Raw genomic sequence first — 13,723 nt, 5'->3', positions numbered from 1 at the left:
TCCACTGTCATTTTAAGTCTTTGAATATGGAAGCCCTGACGTCAGAGCCCCGTGAGCGGTGCCTTTCTGGGATATTTCTTTTTTTTTTTTTTGAGATGGAGTCTTGCTCTGTTGCCCAGGGTGGAGTGCAGAGGCATGATCTTGGCTCACTGCAACCTTCACCTCCCGGGTTCAAGTGATTCTCCTTGTAGCCTCCTGAGTAGCTGGGACTACAGGTGCCTGCCACCACGCCCAGCTAGTTTTTGTATTTTTAGTAGAGATGGGGTTTCACCGTGTTGGTCAGTCTGGTCTCGAACTCCTGACCTCGTGATCCGCCCACCTCGGGCTCCCAAAGTGCTGGGATTACAGGCGTGAGCCACCGCGCCCAGCCGTTCTGGGCTAGTTCTAGAGGCAGAAACTAACGGCCTGTCACTTAGCCTCCGTCACAGGAGTTCCCAAGTCATAGTGACTTCCTGGAGCTCTGGGAAGGCCATTGTGACACTCTGGGTTTCATTAGCTGTTTCTTAGAAACAAGCAGGGGATTTGGAACCGAGAAGAAGGTGACCTGCCCCGTGCTCCATCCTCAACTTCAGAGTTAAGGTCTCTGGGCTCCTCGCAAGACCCAGAGTGACAGGGGGTTCTGGGGCAGACCCCAGAAGAGCCTGTGGGGACCAGCCCCTTCCCAGCTGGTGCCCAGTCCCTGCTCCAGGGCTGTCTGCCAGGCATCCCCATGACGCAGTGCCTTCCTCCACAGTTGGCCTCTACACCTCCATCTTCGGCGTGCTCCAGCTGCTGTGCCTGCTGACGGCCCCCGTCATCGGCTACATCATGGACTGGAGGCTGAAGGAGTGTGAAGACGCCTCCGAGGAGCCCGAGGAGAAAGACGCCAACCAGTGCGTAGGCAGGGCCGGTGCCCCGGCTCCCAGCCCGCAGCCCCTGCAGAAAGACCCCAGAGCTGCATGTCAGGCACAGGGTGGGTGGGACAGAGGGAGAGAGCAATGCACTCCAGCTCCTCCCGGAGCCCTTAGAGAGACTCACTCATTCAGCTCAGCAGGCGTTTCAACTGCTCCCCTCTTTATGGAAATTGTTTGGAATTCTATGGAAATGCTAAAGTTTGAGGCCAGGTGCGGTGACTCATGCCTGTAATCCCAGCACTTTGAAAGGCTGGGGTAGGGAGATCACTTGAGGCCAGGAGTTGGAGACCAACCTGGGAAACATGGCCAGCCCCCACTCCCCGCCTCTACAAAAACTTTAAAAATTGGCCAGGGATGGTGGTTCATGCCTATAATACCAACTTGGAATTCTATGGAAATGCTAAAGTTTGAGGCCAGGTGCGGTGACTCATGCCTGTAATCCCAGCACTTTGAAAGGCTGGGGTAGGGAGATCACTTGAGGCCAGGAGTTGGAGACCAACCTGGGAAACATGGCCAGCCCCCACTCCCCGCCTCTACAAAAACTTTAAAAATTGGCCAGGGATGGTGGTTCATGCCTATAATACCAACACTTTGGAAGGTTGAGGTGAGTGAATTGCTTGAGCCCAGGAGTTAGTGACCAGCCTGGACAACGTGGTGAAACCCCGTCTCCGCCAGAAAATACAAAAATGAGCCAGGTGTGGTGGTGCGCACCTGTAGTTCCATCTGCTCGGGAGGCTGAGGTGAGAGGATCGCCTGAGCCTGGGGAGGTCGAGACTGCAGTGAGCTGTGATCGCACCATTGCACTCCAGCCTGGGTGACAAAGCGAGACTGTGTCTCAAAAAAAATTTAAAAATCAGGCGGGCATGGTGGCATGTGCCTGTTGTCCCAGCTACTCAGGTGGCAGAGGCAGCAGGACTGCTTGAGTCCAGTTTGAGGCTTCAGTGAGCTATGATCGTGCTGCTGCACTCCAGTCTGGGTGACAAAGCAAGACTACATCTCTTAAAAAAAAGTTTAAGAAGCATTGAGGGCCGAGCACAATGGCTCACGCCTGTAATCCCAGCACTTCGGGAGGCTGAGGTGGGTAGATCACCTGAGGTCAGGAGTTTAAGACCAGCCTGGCCAATGTGGTAAAACCCCGTCTCTACTAAAAATACAAAAAATTAGCCAGGTGCGGTGGCAGCGCGCGCCTGTAATCCCAGCTACTCAGGAGGCTGAGGCGCAAGAATTGCTTGAACCCGGGAGGTGGAGGTTGCAGTGAGCCAAGATCACGCCATTGCACTTCCAGCCTGGGCAACAGAGCGAGACTGTCTCAAAAAGAAAAAACAATAAAGAAGAAGCATCGAGTAAGACGGAAGAAAAAGAGACACAGGTGAAAGTGTACAGACAATGGCTAGCAGACCATTTTGCTCCTAAGACCACCCTCCCTCCACCCCTTGGCAGTGGCTACACCATCTTAAAGCCTTCCAAAGTACTGGGATTAACAGGTATGAGGCACCACGCCCAGCTCAGATGGTGACTTTCTTTCATTGCATTCAATCATGCAGCCCACCAACCCTTTGTTATCTGCCTGCAAGGTTTATTCCGGTCAGTTTGAGTAGTAAGTTGCTATAACCATATTATGTGTTAATAGAGTTGTTCATGATCGTGAAGATTAAACAAGGTACTGGAGTCCTACTTTATGTAAGGGATGGGCTCCAAGATCAGAGGATGAGTTAAACGCTGTTTTCTTTTTTCTTTCTTTTTTTTTTTTTAAGACAGAGTCTCGCTCTGTCGCCCAGGCTAGAGTGCAGTGGCTCTATCTCGGCTCACTGCAACCTCCGCCTCCCGGGTTCACACCATTCTCCTGCCTCAGGCTCCCAAGTAGCTGGAAGTACAGGCGCCCGCCACCACACCCGGCTAATTTTTTTATATATATTTTTTTAGTAGAGACAGGGGTTTCACGGTGTTAGACAAGATGGTCTTGATCTCCTGATCTTGTGATCCACTTGCCTCAGCCTCCCAAAGTGCTGGGATTACAGGCATAAGCCACCACGCCCAGCCAAACGCTGTCTTCTATGGCTCCACACCTTAATATAATAAGCTACGGTTTATTGCATGAGGCCCTCCACCGAGGACTCCATGCACAGTGTCTCAGTGAAGACTCCCAACACCCCGGCGAAGTGGGGACCAGTGTTATACCCATTTTACAGATGAGGGAGCTGAGGCTGGGACTTGCAGGAGTTTGCCTGGGGCCGCACAGTTAGGAAGTGGTGGGCCTGGGACTCCCTGCACATCTGTGAGCACCTGGGGTCCGTTCTTGGATCATCCAGGGTGTCTGCGTGGGTGTGAGACTGGGATCGGTAATCGTTCATTCACAAGAGATAATTGCAGAGGGTGCTTGGCCGGGCGTGGTGGCTCACACCTGTAATCCCAGCACTTCGGGAGGCCGAGGTGGGTGGATCACAAGGTCAGAAGATCGAGACCATCCTGGCTAACATGGTGAAACCCTGTCTCTACAAAAACCCAAAAATTAGCCGGGTAAGGTGGCGCGCGCCTGTAGTCCCAGCTACTCGGGAGGCTGAGGCAGGAGAATCGCTTGAACCCAGGAGGCAGAGGTGGCAATGAGCCGAGATCACACCACTGCACTCCAGCCCGGGTGACAGAGCGAGACTCCATCTCGAAAAAAACCCCAAAGAACAAAAAAAGAAAACAAAACAAAACAAAACAGTGCTGTGCTATCTAGGTCAGGTCCTGCAGCCACTCCAGTTCCATCTGCTGCCTGCTCATTTCCCCTTTACCGTCTCCTGTCCCCACAAGGGGAAACCCATTCACTCCCCTATTTGGCTTGTATCTGGCTTCTTATCAGCGTCCTGCAAGATTTGGGTGAACTTGAAGCCACTGGTGAAGTGAGGCTTTGCCATGTGCCAGCTCAGGCACACGCGGCTACTTCTCTCCCCGTTGTCTTAGCTCAGCCTTCACAGAGCACTGCAGTGTATGGATGGCCATCTTCTCGTACCCGAGACCCCCTCCGAGAGTCACACTCAGCTTGCCACTGAGAAGGGCCGGGGAGTGTCCGTAGTGCTGGTCCAGCCCCGACACAGTCCCTAAAACGTGCCTGGGTGGCTTCTGAGTCTTGCGTCAGTTTACGTGCTGCGACGCTTGAGGCCTGACTTCTCAGGAGCACCCAGCTTCCTCCGGGGAGCCCTCCCACCCCTGCACGTTCTGTGTCTCCACAGAGGCGAGAAGAAAAAGAAGAAGCGGGACCGGCAGATCCAGAAGATCACCAATGCCATGCGGGCCTTCGCCTTCACCAACCTGCTGCTCGTGGGCTTTGGGGTGACCTGCCTCATTCCCAACCTGCCTCTCCAGGTGGGTGTGGGGAGTGGGAGGGGCAGGTGGGACGTGGGGCAGTAAGAAGGAACATGTAAAGACTCAAAAGTGTTTAATGTTTCATGGAAGCCATCAACAAAGCAGATGACTTTATTTTTTTGAGACAGAGTCAAACTCTGTCGCTCAGGCTGGAGTGCAGTGGTGTGATCTCGGCTCACTGCAACCTCAGCCTCCTGGGTTCAAGTGATTCTCCTCCCTCAGCCTCCCGAGTAGCTGGGATTACAGGTGCGCACCATCACGCCCAGCTAATTGTTGTATTTTCAGTAGAGATGGGGTTTTGCCATGTTGGCCAGGCTAGTCTTGAACTCCTGACCTCAGGCGATCCACCCGCCTCGGCCTCCCAAAGTGCTGGGATTTTACAGGTGAGGCACCGTGCCCGGCTCAGATGATGACTTTCATTCATTCCACTCAACCGGGCAGCCCACCAGCCCTTTGTTATTTGCGGAGGGCCTGTTCCCTACCAGGCTCTGTGCTTGCTGCTGCGGGTGAGCTGGACACCTGGATTGTCTTCTGCAAAGGGACTCCTCCCCGGAAGGCATGTCTTGGTTTTGGGGGCGTCTTGCATAACCGTGGATACCACCATCATGCCATTTCCCGGAAGTGTGTGGGGTCGCTGTAGAGTTACTTGTTTTGTATCAGCTCTAGCAGCTGGAATCTGACATCCAAAGAGGTCTGGCCAATCTGTGGTGTTGGTGGGAGCATCTGCTCCCCTGTCACCAGAGTCTCACGGGGTTTCTACACTGAACAGAGTGGAGGAAGACCTTGATGGTGCCTTCGTATCTGGATTCAAAAGCTTCATTCCAGGCCGGTGGCTCATGCCTGTAATCTCAACACTTTGGTAGGCGGAGGCAGGTGGATTGCTTGAGCTCAGGAGTTTGAGACCAGCCTGGGCCACTTGGTGAAACCCTGTCTCTACAAAAAATATAAAAATTAGCTGGGCTTGGTGGCACACTCTTGTAATCCCAGCTACTCGGGAGGCTGAGGCAGGAGAATCATTTGAACCTGGGAGGCGGAGGTTGCAGTGAACTGAAATCGCGCCACTGCACTCCAGCCTGGATGACAGAGTGAGACTCTGTCTCAAAAAAACAAAAAACAAAAAAAACCAAAACACTTTGGGAGGCTGAGGCAGGTGGATCACAAGGTCAGGAGTTTGAGACTAGCCTATCCAAAATGGTGAAAGCCCGTCTCTACTAAAATTTCAAAAATTAGTTGGGCGTGGTGGCACATGCCTGTAATCCCAGCTACTCAGGAGGGCTGAGGCAGGAGAACTGCTTGAATCCGGGTGGCAGAGGTTGCAGTGAGCCGAGATTGCGCCACTGCACTCCAGCCTGGGCGACAGAGTGAGGCTGTGTCTCAAAAAAAAACAAAACTGAATTTCTTTGCCAAACGTTTGAGGCTTCTGGAACCTGATTTTTGACAGAGATTTTGAGTAAGGTGGCCCTTGTCACCTGCCTGGCTCCACCCACTGGTCTGTGAAAGTGGGTCTAGCAGTAGGTTTTGGCCCAATCCCTAAATTTACAAATGGTGGAGGGACGCGAGTGTGGCTCTTCCTTCCAGAGAGGTGTAGCCTGAGTCCAGATGGCATCTTGGGTCAAGTCCAGGAGGGAAGTAAGAGTCCCTCCCTTTTTACAGGTGGCCTTGAGGTACGTTGAACACCCAGGTGTGCCCCACCGTGGGAACTGTTGTGTGTACGTGCCGACACTGGGCGTGCAGAGCGCAGCGGGCCGTGGAACATTCGTGCCGGCCCCAGGGGGTGCTGCATCCCTCCGGCCCTCCCTGGCCTCCTGGGCTGCTTTCTCTGCAAGACTGGCAGACCTTTGCCCTAACCGCCTTGTCCAGTCGAGGGGCAGTGCTCAGTGGGGACAGTCATCTTTTTGTTTTATGTAGGTCTCACTGAAAGAAAAGTTGTAAAAAGGCAACAAGGCATTTGAGGTGGAGAGGCCTGCACAGCGTGTGTGTGTGTGTGTGTGTGTGTGTGTGTGTGTGTGGGCACTGGGCACAGCCCTCTTTCAACACTGCCAAGAGCAGCCCCTGCCCCCCCACCACCCACATGCCTGGGAACAGGTCCTGGCTGCTGAGCGGGATGGCAGGGCTGTGTACAGAAGACAAGGCGACCACAGGGACCTGGTGGCCAAGAGGATGGCTCCTGTGCCGGCCAGGGACCATTAGAAAGTGCCTCTCGGAGTTTGTGGAGTCCGCCAGCAGCAGCCTTCCTCCCACAGACAGCGACAGAACTTTACTAGGACCAGCCTGGGCAATATGGCGACACCCTGTCTCTACTAAAAATAAAAATTAGCCAGGTGTTGTGGAGTGCACCTGTAGTCCCAGCTACGCAGGAGGCTGAGGTGGGAGAATCTCGGCTCACTGCACCCCGGGAAGTTGAGGCTGCAGTGAACTGAGACTGCACCAGTGCACTCCAGCCTGGGCAACCGGAGTGAGACCTTGTCTCAAAAAAAAAAAAAAAAATTAGCCGGGCCTGGTGGCACATGCCTGTAATCCCAGCTACTCAGGAGGCTGAGGCAGAACAATCGCTTGAACCCGGGAGACAGAGGTTGAAGTGAGCCGAGACCACACCACTGCACTCCAGCCTGGGGTGTAGAGCGAGACCGTCCCAAAACAAAACCAAACAAAACAGAACAAACCACAAAAAGAAAACAAAACAAAAAGCAAAGAAACACTTCACGAGGGAGGTGAGAGGGCAGCCACCTGCTGGGAGGGCCGGGTGACCAGGCTTGGGAGACCCTGGAGCACAGTCCGTGGTGGGCAAGGGCAGCTCGAGGCCGTGGTCAGCAACCTCTTGCTCAGTGCTGTGCCCATGCACGTCTGTCAGCGGGGCCCTGGTTCTAGTGTTTGCCGACTTCCACGGTGCACGTGCACTCACCGTGGCTGATTTCCAGCTGCCCATGTGTTGCCACTGACTGTGGAACTAGAGAGTCACAGTGACACGTGGTATTTCTACAGTAGATGTGAAAAGCCTGGCCGGGCGCGGCGGCTCACACCTGTAATCCCAGCACTTTGGGAGGCCAACGCGGGTGGATCACCTGAGATCAGGAGTTCGAGACCAGCCTACTGAAACCCCGTCTCTACAAAAAATACAAAAATTAGCCGGGCTTGGTGGCGTGCACCTGTAATCCCAGCTAAAGGCTGAGGCAGGAGAATTGCTTGAATCCAGGAGGCGGAGCTTGCAGTGAGCCGTGCCACTGCATTCCAGCCTGGGCGACAGAGCGAGACTCTGTCTCCAAAAAAATAAAAAAGAAAAGCCTGATGCGTGCACAGGCTCTAGTGAACCAAGTAAAATAATTAGGAAGGGATGAGGTTTTCTGTGGTTTTGTTCATTCGTTTTGTTTTTTTTTGAGACAGGGTCTCACTCCCATCAGCCAGGCTCGAGTGCAGTGGTGGGATCTTGGCTCACTGCAGCCTTGACTTCCCGAGCTCAGGGGATCCTCCCACCTCAGCCTCCTGAGTAGCTGGGACTACGGGCACGTACCACCAAGCCCAGTTAATTTTTATATTTTTTTGCAGAGATGGGGTCTTGACATGTTGCCCAGGCTGGTCTGGATCTCCTGGGCTCAAGCGATTCTCCCAGGCCTCCCAGAGTGTGGGGATTACAGGCGTGAGCCACTGCACCAGGCCAGGAAGTGATGACTTTTCAGAGTTTTGAGTATTCATTACCTTTATTTTAATATAATTTATTTATTTAGTCATAAATTTATGTAAGTTAATTTTTTTTTTTTTTTGAGACAGAGTCTAGCTCTGTCACCCAGGCTGGAGTGCAGTGGTGCGATCTCGGCTCACTGCAACCTCCGCCTCCCTGGTTCAAGCGATTCTCCTGCCTCACCCTCCTGAGTAGCTGGGAATACAGGCGCCCGCCACCACACCCGGCTAATTTTTGTATTTTTAGTAAAGATGGGGTTTCACTGTGTTGGCCAGGCTGATCTCAGACTCCTGACCTCATATGATCCACCCACCTCGCCTCCCAAAGTGCTGGGACTACAGGTGTGAGCAACCACTCTCAGCTTATAATTTAATTATTATTATTATTTTTTTTTTTTTTTTTGAGACAGAGTCTCACTTTGTCACCAGGCTGGAGTGCAATGCCGTGATCTCAGCTCACTGCAACCTCCACCTCTTGGTTCAAGCGATTCTCCTGCCTCAACTTCCCAAGTAGCTGAGACTACAGGTGCCCGCCTCCACGCCCAGCTAATTTTTTGTATTTTTAGTAGAGACAGGGTTTCGCCATGTTGGCCAGGCTGGTTTCGAACTCCTGACCTCAGGTGATCCACCTCCTCGGCCTCCCAAAGTGCTGGGATTACGGGCGTGAGCCACCTTGCCCAGCCTATAATTTAATTTTTAATAATGACTGGGTTAGGCTGGGCGCAGTGGCTCACGCCTGTAATCCCATCATTTTGGGAGGCTGAGGCGGGTGGATCACAATGTCATGAGTTTGAGACCAGCCGGGCCAACATGGTGAAACCCCATCTCTGCTTAAAAAATACAAAAATTAGCCGGGCATGGTGGCGTGGGCCTGTAATCCTAGCTACTCTGAAGGCTGAGGCAGGAGAATTGCTTGAACCCAGGAGGCGAAGCTTGCAGTGAGCCAAGATCACGCCACTGCACTCCAGTCTGGGCGACAAAGCAAGACTTCTTCTCAAACAAAACAAACAAACAAACAAACAAACAAACAAACAAACAAAAAATGACTGTGTTAACGACTGGCTTGCAAAATTTCTGAAAATTCACAATTGGCTCCGGAGGATGGGGTTGATCCAACTCCAGGCTGACACTGCCCCTGGGGTGAGGGCCCCCAGGAATTGGAGGGCGGGGGCTGAGGGGAGGGTCCCTTAAGGCCTTATGCTCACAGTCGCCTTTTCCTCCCCCAGATCCTCTCCTTCATCCTGCACACAATCGTGCGAGGATTTATCCACTCCGCTGTCGGGGGCCTGTACGCCGCCGTGTAAGTCCTGGAAGCCGCAGGTGGCCTGGTGGGCGAGGGTGTGGGAATGGCCGGGGGGAGGTTGCTGGTGGGACTGAGACTCTGAGGCAGGGTCAGCCTGTCCCAGAAGGGCCCATCTTCCTGCTTCAGGGGACAGGTACCAGGGTTTCTGCTGGGTGTTTCAGGGAAAGGCCATACCTCGTGGGAAGCGGGTCAGTGGGCAGACAGTTGGGTGCTCACAAGCCTTGGCATTCAACACGAAGTCAGTTCCCCCAGTCAGGGTCAGGCACCTGTGCAGCTCATTATGGCCTCAGGGGCCACTACAGCCGAGTCCTGGGGCTGGCCCTGGCTGCTCACTGGGAAGGATGGGTAGGTTCTGGCTGCCTGAAGCTAAATGCTGAAGTTCCAGTGGCCCTCATCACGGGCAGCAACATGGGTGACTGAGTCCAGAATACACCAGACAGGCCCATCCAGAGCCTCAGTGCGCCCAGCTCTGGCCGTAGCTTTCTCCAGCCCTGGCTAAAATGAAACCTGTATCTTTTTCCAAGAAGCCCCAGAAACATAAAAGGAACCACAGTGGTTCCTTCTTCTCTGGCTCAGGCCTTGACCCAAAAACTGAAACTCAAACATCATCATCCACAGTCTCTGATGTGGGACCAGCTCATGTGTTGCTGGGATTCCTTTCCCACCTCTGGGCCAGCAGAGCCTGACATGTGCTAAGATTTAGCCCGGAACTCTCTCCCAATTCCCGCAACAGCCCCTGGGGTAATCCCAGCTCCGCTTGCCCTCCGCCTGCCCCTCCCCAGGCCTGGAGGAAGCTGTGGCTGTCCTGGCAGGGTCTGAGGGAGGGGGCGGGATCTGTGGTGCTGAGTTTCCGCGATTACTCAATGCTTCTCTGGACGAGGGCACTGCAGAGCCAAGCCCAGCCTCCACACTCCTCTCTGGGCCTGTTTCCCAAACCGCAGGTCCCCGCTGGCACCACGCTTTCCACTCGGCTCAGCCAGACACCCACAGGCCCTGGGCACAGCTGAGTGGGGTGGGCCCTCCCCAGAGTCTGGGGCCTGGAGCTGGTCCAAAGAGAAACACTTTGCAGAACCACCCAGCAGGGCCGGGCGCGGTGGCTGACGCCTGTAATCCCAGAACTTTGGGAGGCCGAGGCAGGCAGATCACGAGGTCAGGAGTTTGAGACCAGCCTGGCCAATGTAGTGAAACCCCGTCCCTACTAAAAATACAAAAAATTAGCCAGATGTGGTGGCGGGCGCCTGTAATCCCAGCTACTAGGGAGGCTGAGGCAGGAGAATCGTTTGGACCGGGGAGGCGGAGGTTGCAGTGAGCCGAGATCGTGTCATTGCACTCCAGCCCAGGCAACAGTGCAAGACTCCATCTTAAAAAAAAAAAAAAAAAAAGAACTGCCCAGCAGGAAGGAATCCGAGGGCTGGCACCCCACCCTTCTCTGGCACCAAGGGTGCAGCCCGGGGTCACCAGACACCTGGGGCCAAGCAAAGCCCAGGAGGCAGGATGGCTGTGAGCTGTCGCTTGCCCTGCAGGTACCCCTCCACCCAGTTCGGCAGCCTCACGGGACTGCAGTCTCTGATCAGCGCGCTCTTCGCCCTTCTGCAGCAGCCGCTGTTTCTGGCCATGATGGGTCCTCTCCAGGGAGACCCTCTGTGGGTAAGAGGGGTCGGGGGATGGTGGGTCATGGGCGCCTGCCCCCTTCTGCTAACTGCGAGCTGCAAGGTCCCCCTTGGGGGCTTCAGGGCCCCGAGGACATGTGGGAGCATTGGTTAGGATTGGTTAAGAGTCCCTTTGTGAATGGTGGCCAGGCAGGAAAAGGAACATGTCCTCTCTGGACCTGATTTGGGGAGAAATAGAACAGAGTTCCTGGGCCGGGCGCGGTGGCTCACACCTGTAATCCCAGCACTTTGAGAGGCCGAGGCGGGAGCATCACTTGAGGTCAGGAGTTCAAGACCAGCCTGGCCAACATGGTGAAACCAGGTCTCTACTAAAAATACAAAAATTAGCCAGGTGTGGTGGCAGGTGCCTGTAATCCCAGCTACTCAGGAGGCTGAGACAGGAGAATCACTTGAACCCAGGAGGCGGAGATTGCAGTGAGCTGAGATTGCACCACTGCACTCCAGCCTGAATGACGACAGCGCGAGACTTCGTCAAAAAAAAAAAAAAAAAAAGAACACAGTTCCTGTCCCCGCCCCACCTCCGAGGGCCAGATTTCCTCACCAGGTACCAGGAACTTGTTCCAAGCCCAGAGGTTCAGATCAGCCCGTGTTTCCTGGGGGCCCAGGCCCTGAGGGTGGCCACATGGCCTGTGAAGAGTTGGGAACTGGGACGCTGGCATACGGAACGACGGGCCCTGGGACCTTGTGGGCCTTCCTGTTTCGCTCCCCCCTCCACCCCGTGACCTTCTCCCCTTTCCCAAACCCGAGTGGAGGGCGGGTCTGCAGCCTCGGCCCACCACCACGCCCTGTGATGCGTGGCCTCCCTGCCTCCCCAGGTGAACGTGGGGCTGCTCCTTCTCAGCCTGCTGGGCTTCTGCCTCCCGCTCTACCTGATCTGCTACCGGCGCCAGCTGGAGCGGCAGCTGCAGCAGAGGCAGGAGGATGACAAACTCTTCCTCAAGATCAACGGCTCGTCCAACCAGGAGGCCTTCGTGTAGTGGCTGCCGCCTCGGAACTGCGGTCTCCTGCCTGTGCTTCAGTGACTGACCCCTGTCCTGCCCCTCCAGAGTACCCCACGCACCCCCAGGACCTTCGCCGTCTCCATGCCAGCGTTCACGCTCCCTCCCGGGGCCCTGCCTCGGAGCTCTGTGGTGGAAGGACGGGAGAGGGCCCCGGACATGCGAGTTTTCTCCTGCCGAACGCAGGGGCTGCCCTGACTTTGCTCTGCCGCCCCCTGGGGACCCGGGGCCTGGGGTCTCTGTGGTGCCTGCAGGAGGAGCCAGGAACGCCCGGCAGGCAGGCGCTCTGCCAGTGTCTGGATTCTGCCTCTTGCCAAAGCAGAGGGGGCTGCCATCCCCTGCCTGCCACCTGCCCCTCGGCTGCATGCCCACAGCCATACCTGCCTGAGGACAAAGGCTTGCACTGTCTCTCCCGCGCCTGGCCCCCACCCCCTCCCCGGCCAGTCTGAGGCTGCCTGAGGAAGGAAGGACCCGCTTCCTGTTGTTGGTGCTAATTCCTTTGTAATTCCAGCCCCCTGTCGCCTGTCCAGGGCCTGCCCACCCGTTGGAGGCCGGTGGAGAAGCCCCACCTGGCTTATGCCCTGGAGAGGTTTTAGCGGGCTGGGTGGACCCCTCGCCTCCTCCCCGAGGGCCAATGCCGCGGACACGTTTTCACTGTCACCCTCATTCTGTCTGCCGCCTGAAGGGAATTTGAGGACCGCCGCCAGGGCACCCCCTACATACACACAGCTGCTTTTGTGGAGGTGGACGAAAGGCTGTGGCCGGCAGACACGGAGGTCCAGGCTGGGGTGGGGACGTGGGTGGGTCCGAGGGGTGTGTGGGGTCGGGTGGGCTCTAGGAGTTAGCCCTTATCCCCACTGACCAGGCGGGAGCCGCCAGGCCTGCAGCTGGGCCAGTGCCCAGGAGCCATCCTGGCGTGGGGCCAGGAGCTTGTCCAAGGCCACAGGCCCACAGCACCCCCTGCCGGCGGGCTCCGTGGGGCCCTGGAGCTGATGACGGGGGAGGCCCGTCCGCCTGGCCCACCAACCCGCCCACCTTGACTGCCCCCAGAAGTGTGTCTTGAGACCTCCTGGGCGTGCTTAGAGGGGTGAGTTGATGTTTGGATTTTTAGTTATTTTCTCTTCAGTTTTATTAGACTTCTTTTTTATAAAGCAATAAATCCATTTTCCTCCGGGTAAGGGATGCCCCTTCTGGCATATCAGTTAATAGCTGCATGTGCCTATTTTGAGCTTGAGAAGAAAAGGCAGGACAAGATTCTCTGCCACCGACCAGCTCCAGCCGTGCCCAGCTGCTCTTCGTCTCTCTGGGGGACTGCTGACTCGGGAGGGACAGTGGGCCAGGAAAAGACCTTACTCCCCAACCCCCAAACAAACTGGGCTTGTGCAGACGTCTTAGAAGTGTGAGCCACCCTCCTCTGCCTATTTTCCCAGCCAAACAGGCGAATCCTGGTCCCTTTCCATCCCTACACCCTTCCACAACCCTGAAGATTCCCGCTGGGTTCTTCTGCAGGCTCAGAGCAGTTCAGGATGTGGGCGGCAGGGAGGGGGATGAAAGGAGAAGAGGAAAGGGCAGGTCCAGGCCACATTCAAGCTCCGCATTAACAGCTTGGGCGCCTGGAACACATATCTCCTAGGCTTTATTTCACTCAAATATTTAAAAAAAGGCTGGGCGTGGTGGCTCACGCCTATAATCCCAGCACTTTGGGAGGCCAAGGCAGGAGGCTCACCTGAGGTCAGGAGTTCGAGACCATCCTGACCAACATGGAGAAACCCCGTCTGTACTAAAAATAAACATTAATCAGGCGTGGTGGCGTGCGCCTGTAATCCCAGCTACTCG

The 13,723-nt window shown here is 55.4% G+C and overlaps 1 protein-coding gene across 8 annotated transcripts in view; it reads left to right on the top strand.

Annotated features, from left to right (window-relative positions):
- Window positions 1–13,065, top strand: part of SLC43A2 (solute carrier family 43 member 2) — a 60,226-nt gene extending 47,161 nt beyond the window's left edge. For all 8 annotated transcript variants that reach the window (XM_063598842.1, XM_034941229.3, XM_034941226.3 and 5 more), the window contains 5 exons: window positions 734–872; window positions 4,109–4,241; window positions 9,143–9,216; window positions 10,743–10,866; window positions 11,705–13,065. In XM_063598842.1, coding sequence (XP_063454912.1) covers window positions 734–872; window positions 4,109–4,241; window positions 9,143–9,216; window positions 10,743–10,866; window positions 11,705–11,866 — 632 coding nt within the window. In that variant the 3' untranslated portion in view covers window positions 11,867–13,065. The remainder of the gene's footprint in view (window positions 1–733; window positions 873–4,108; window positions 4,242–9,142; window positions 9,217–10,742; window positions 10,867–11,704) is intronic.
- The last annotated feature ends 658 nt before the right edge of the window (window positions 13,066–13,723 follow it).

This window comes from Pan paniscus, chromosome 19 (assembly GCF_029289425.2).
Source record: "Pan paniscus chromosome 19, NHGRI_mPanPan1-v2.0_pri, whole genome shotgun sequence".
Lineage (NCBI taxonomy): Eukaryota > Metazoa > Chordata > Mammalia > Primates > Hominidae > Pan > Pan paniscus.
The sequence above is the reverse complement of the archived record's forward strand: the minus strand, read 5'-3'. Positions and strand labels throughout refer to the sequence as shown.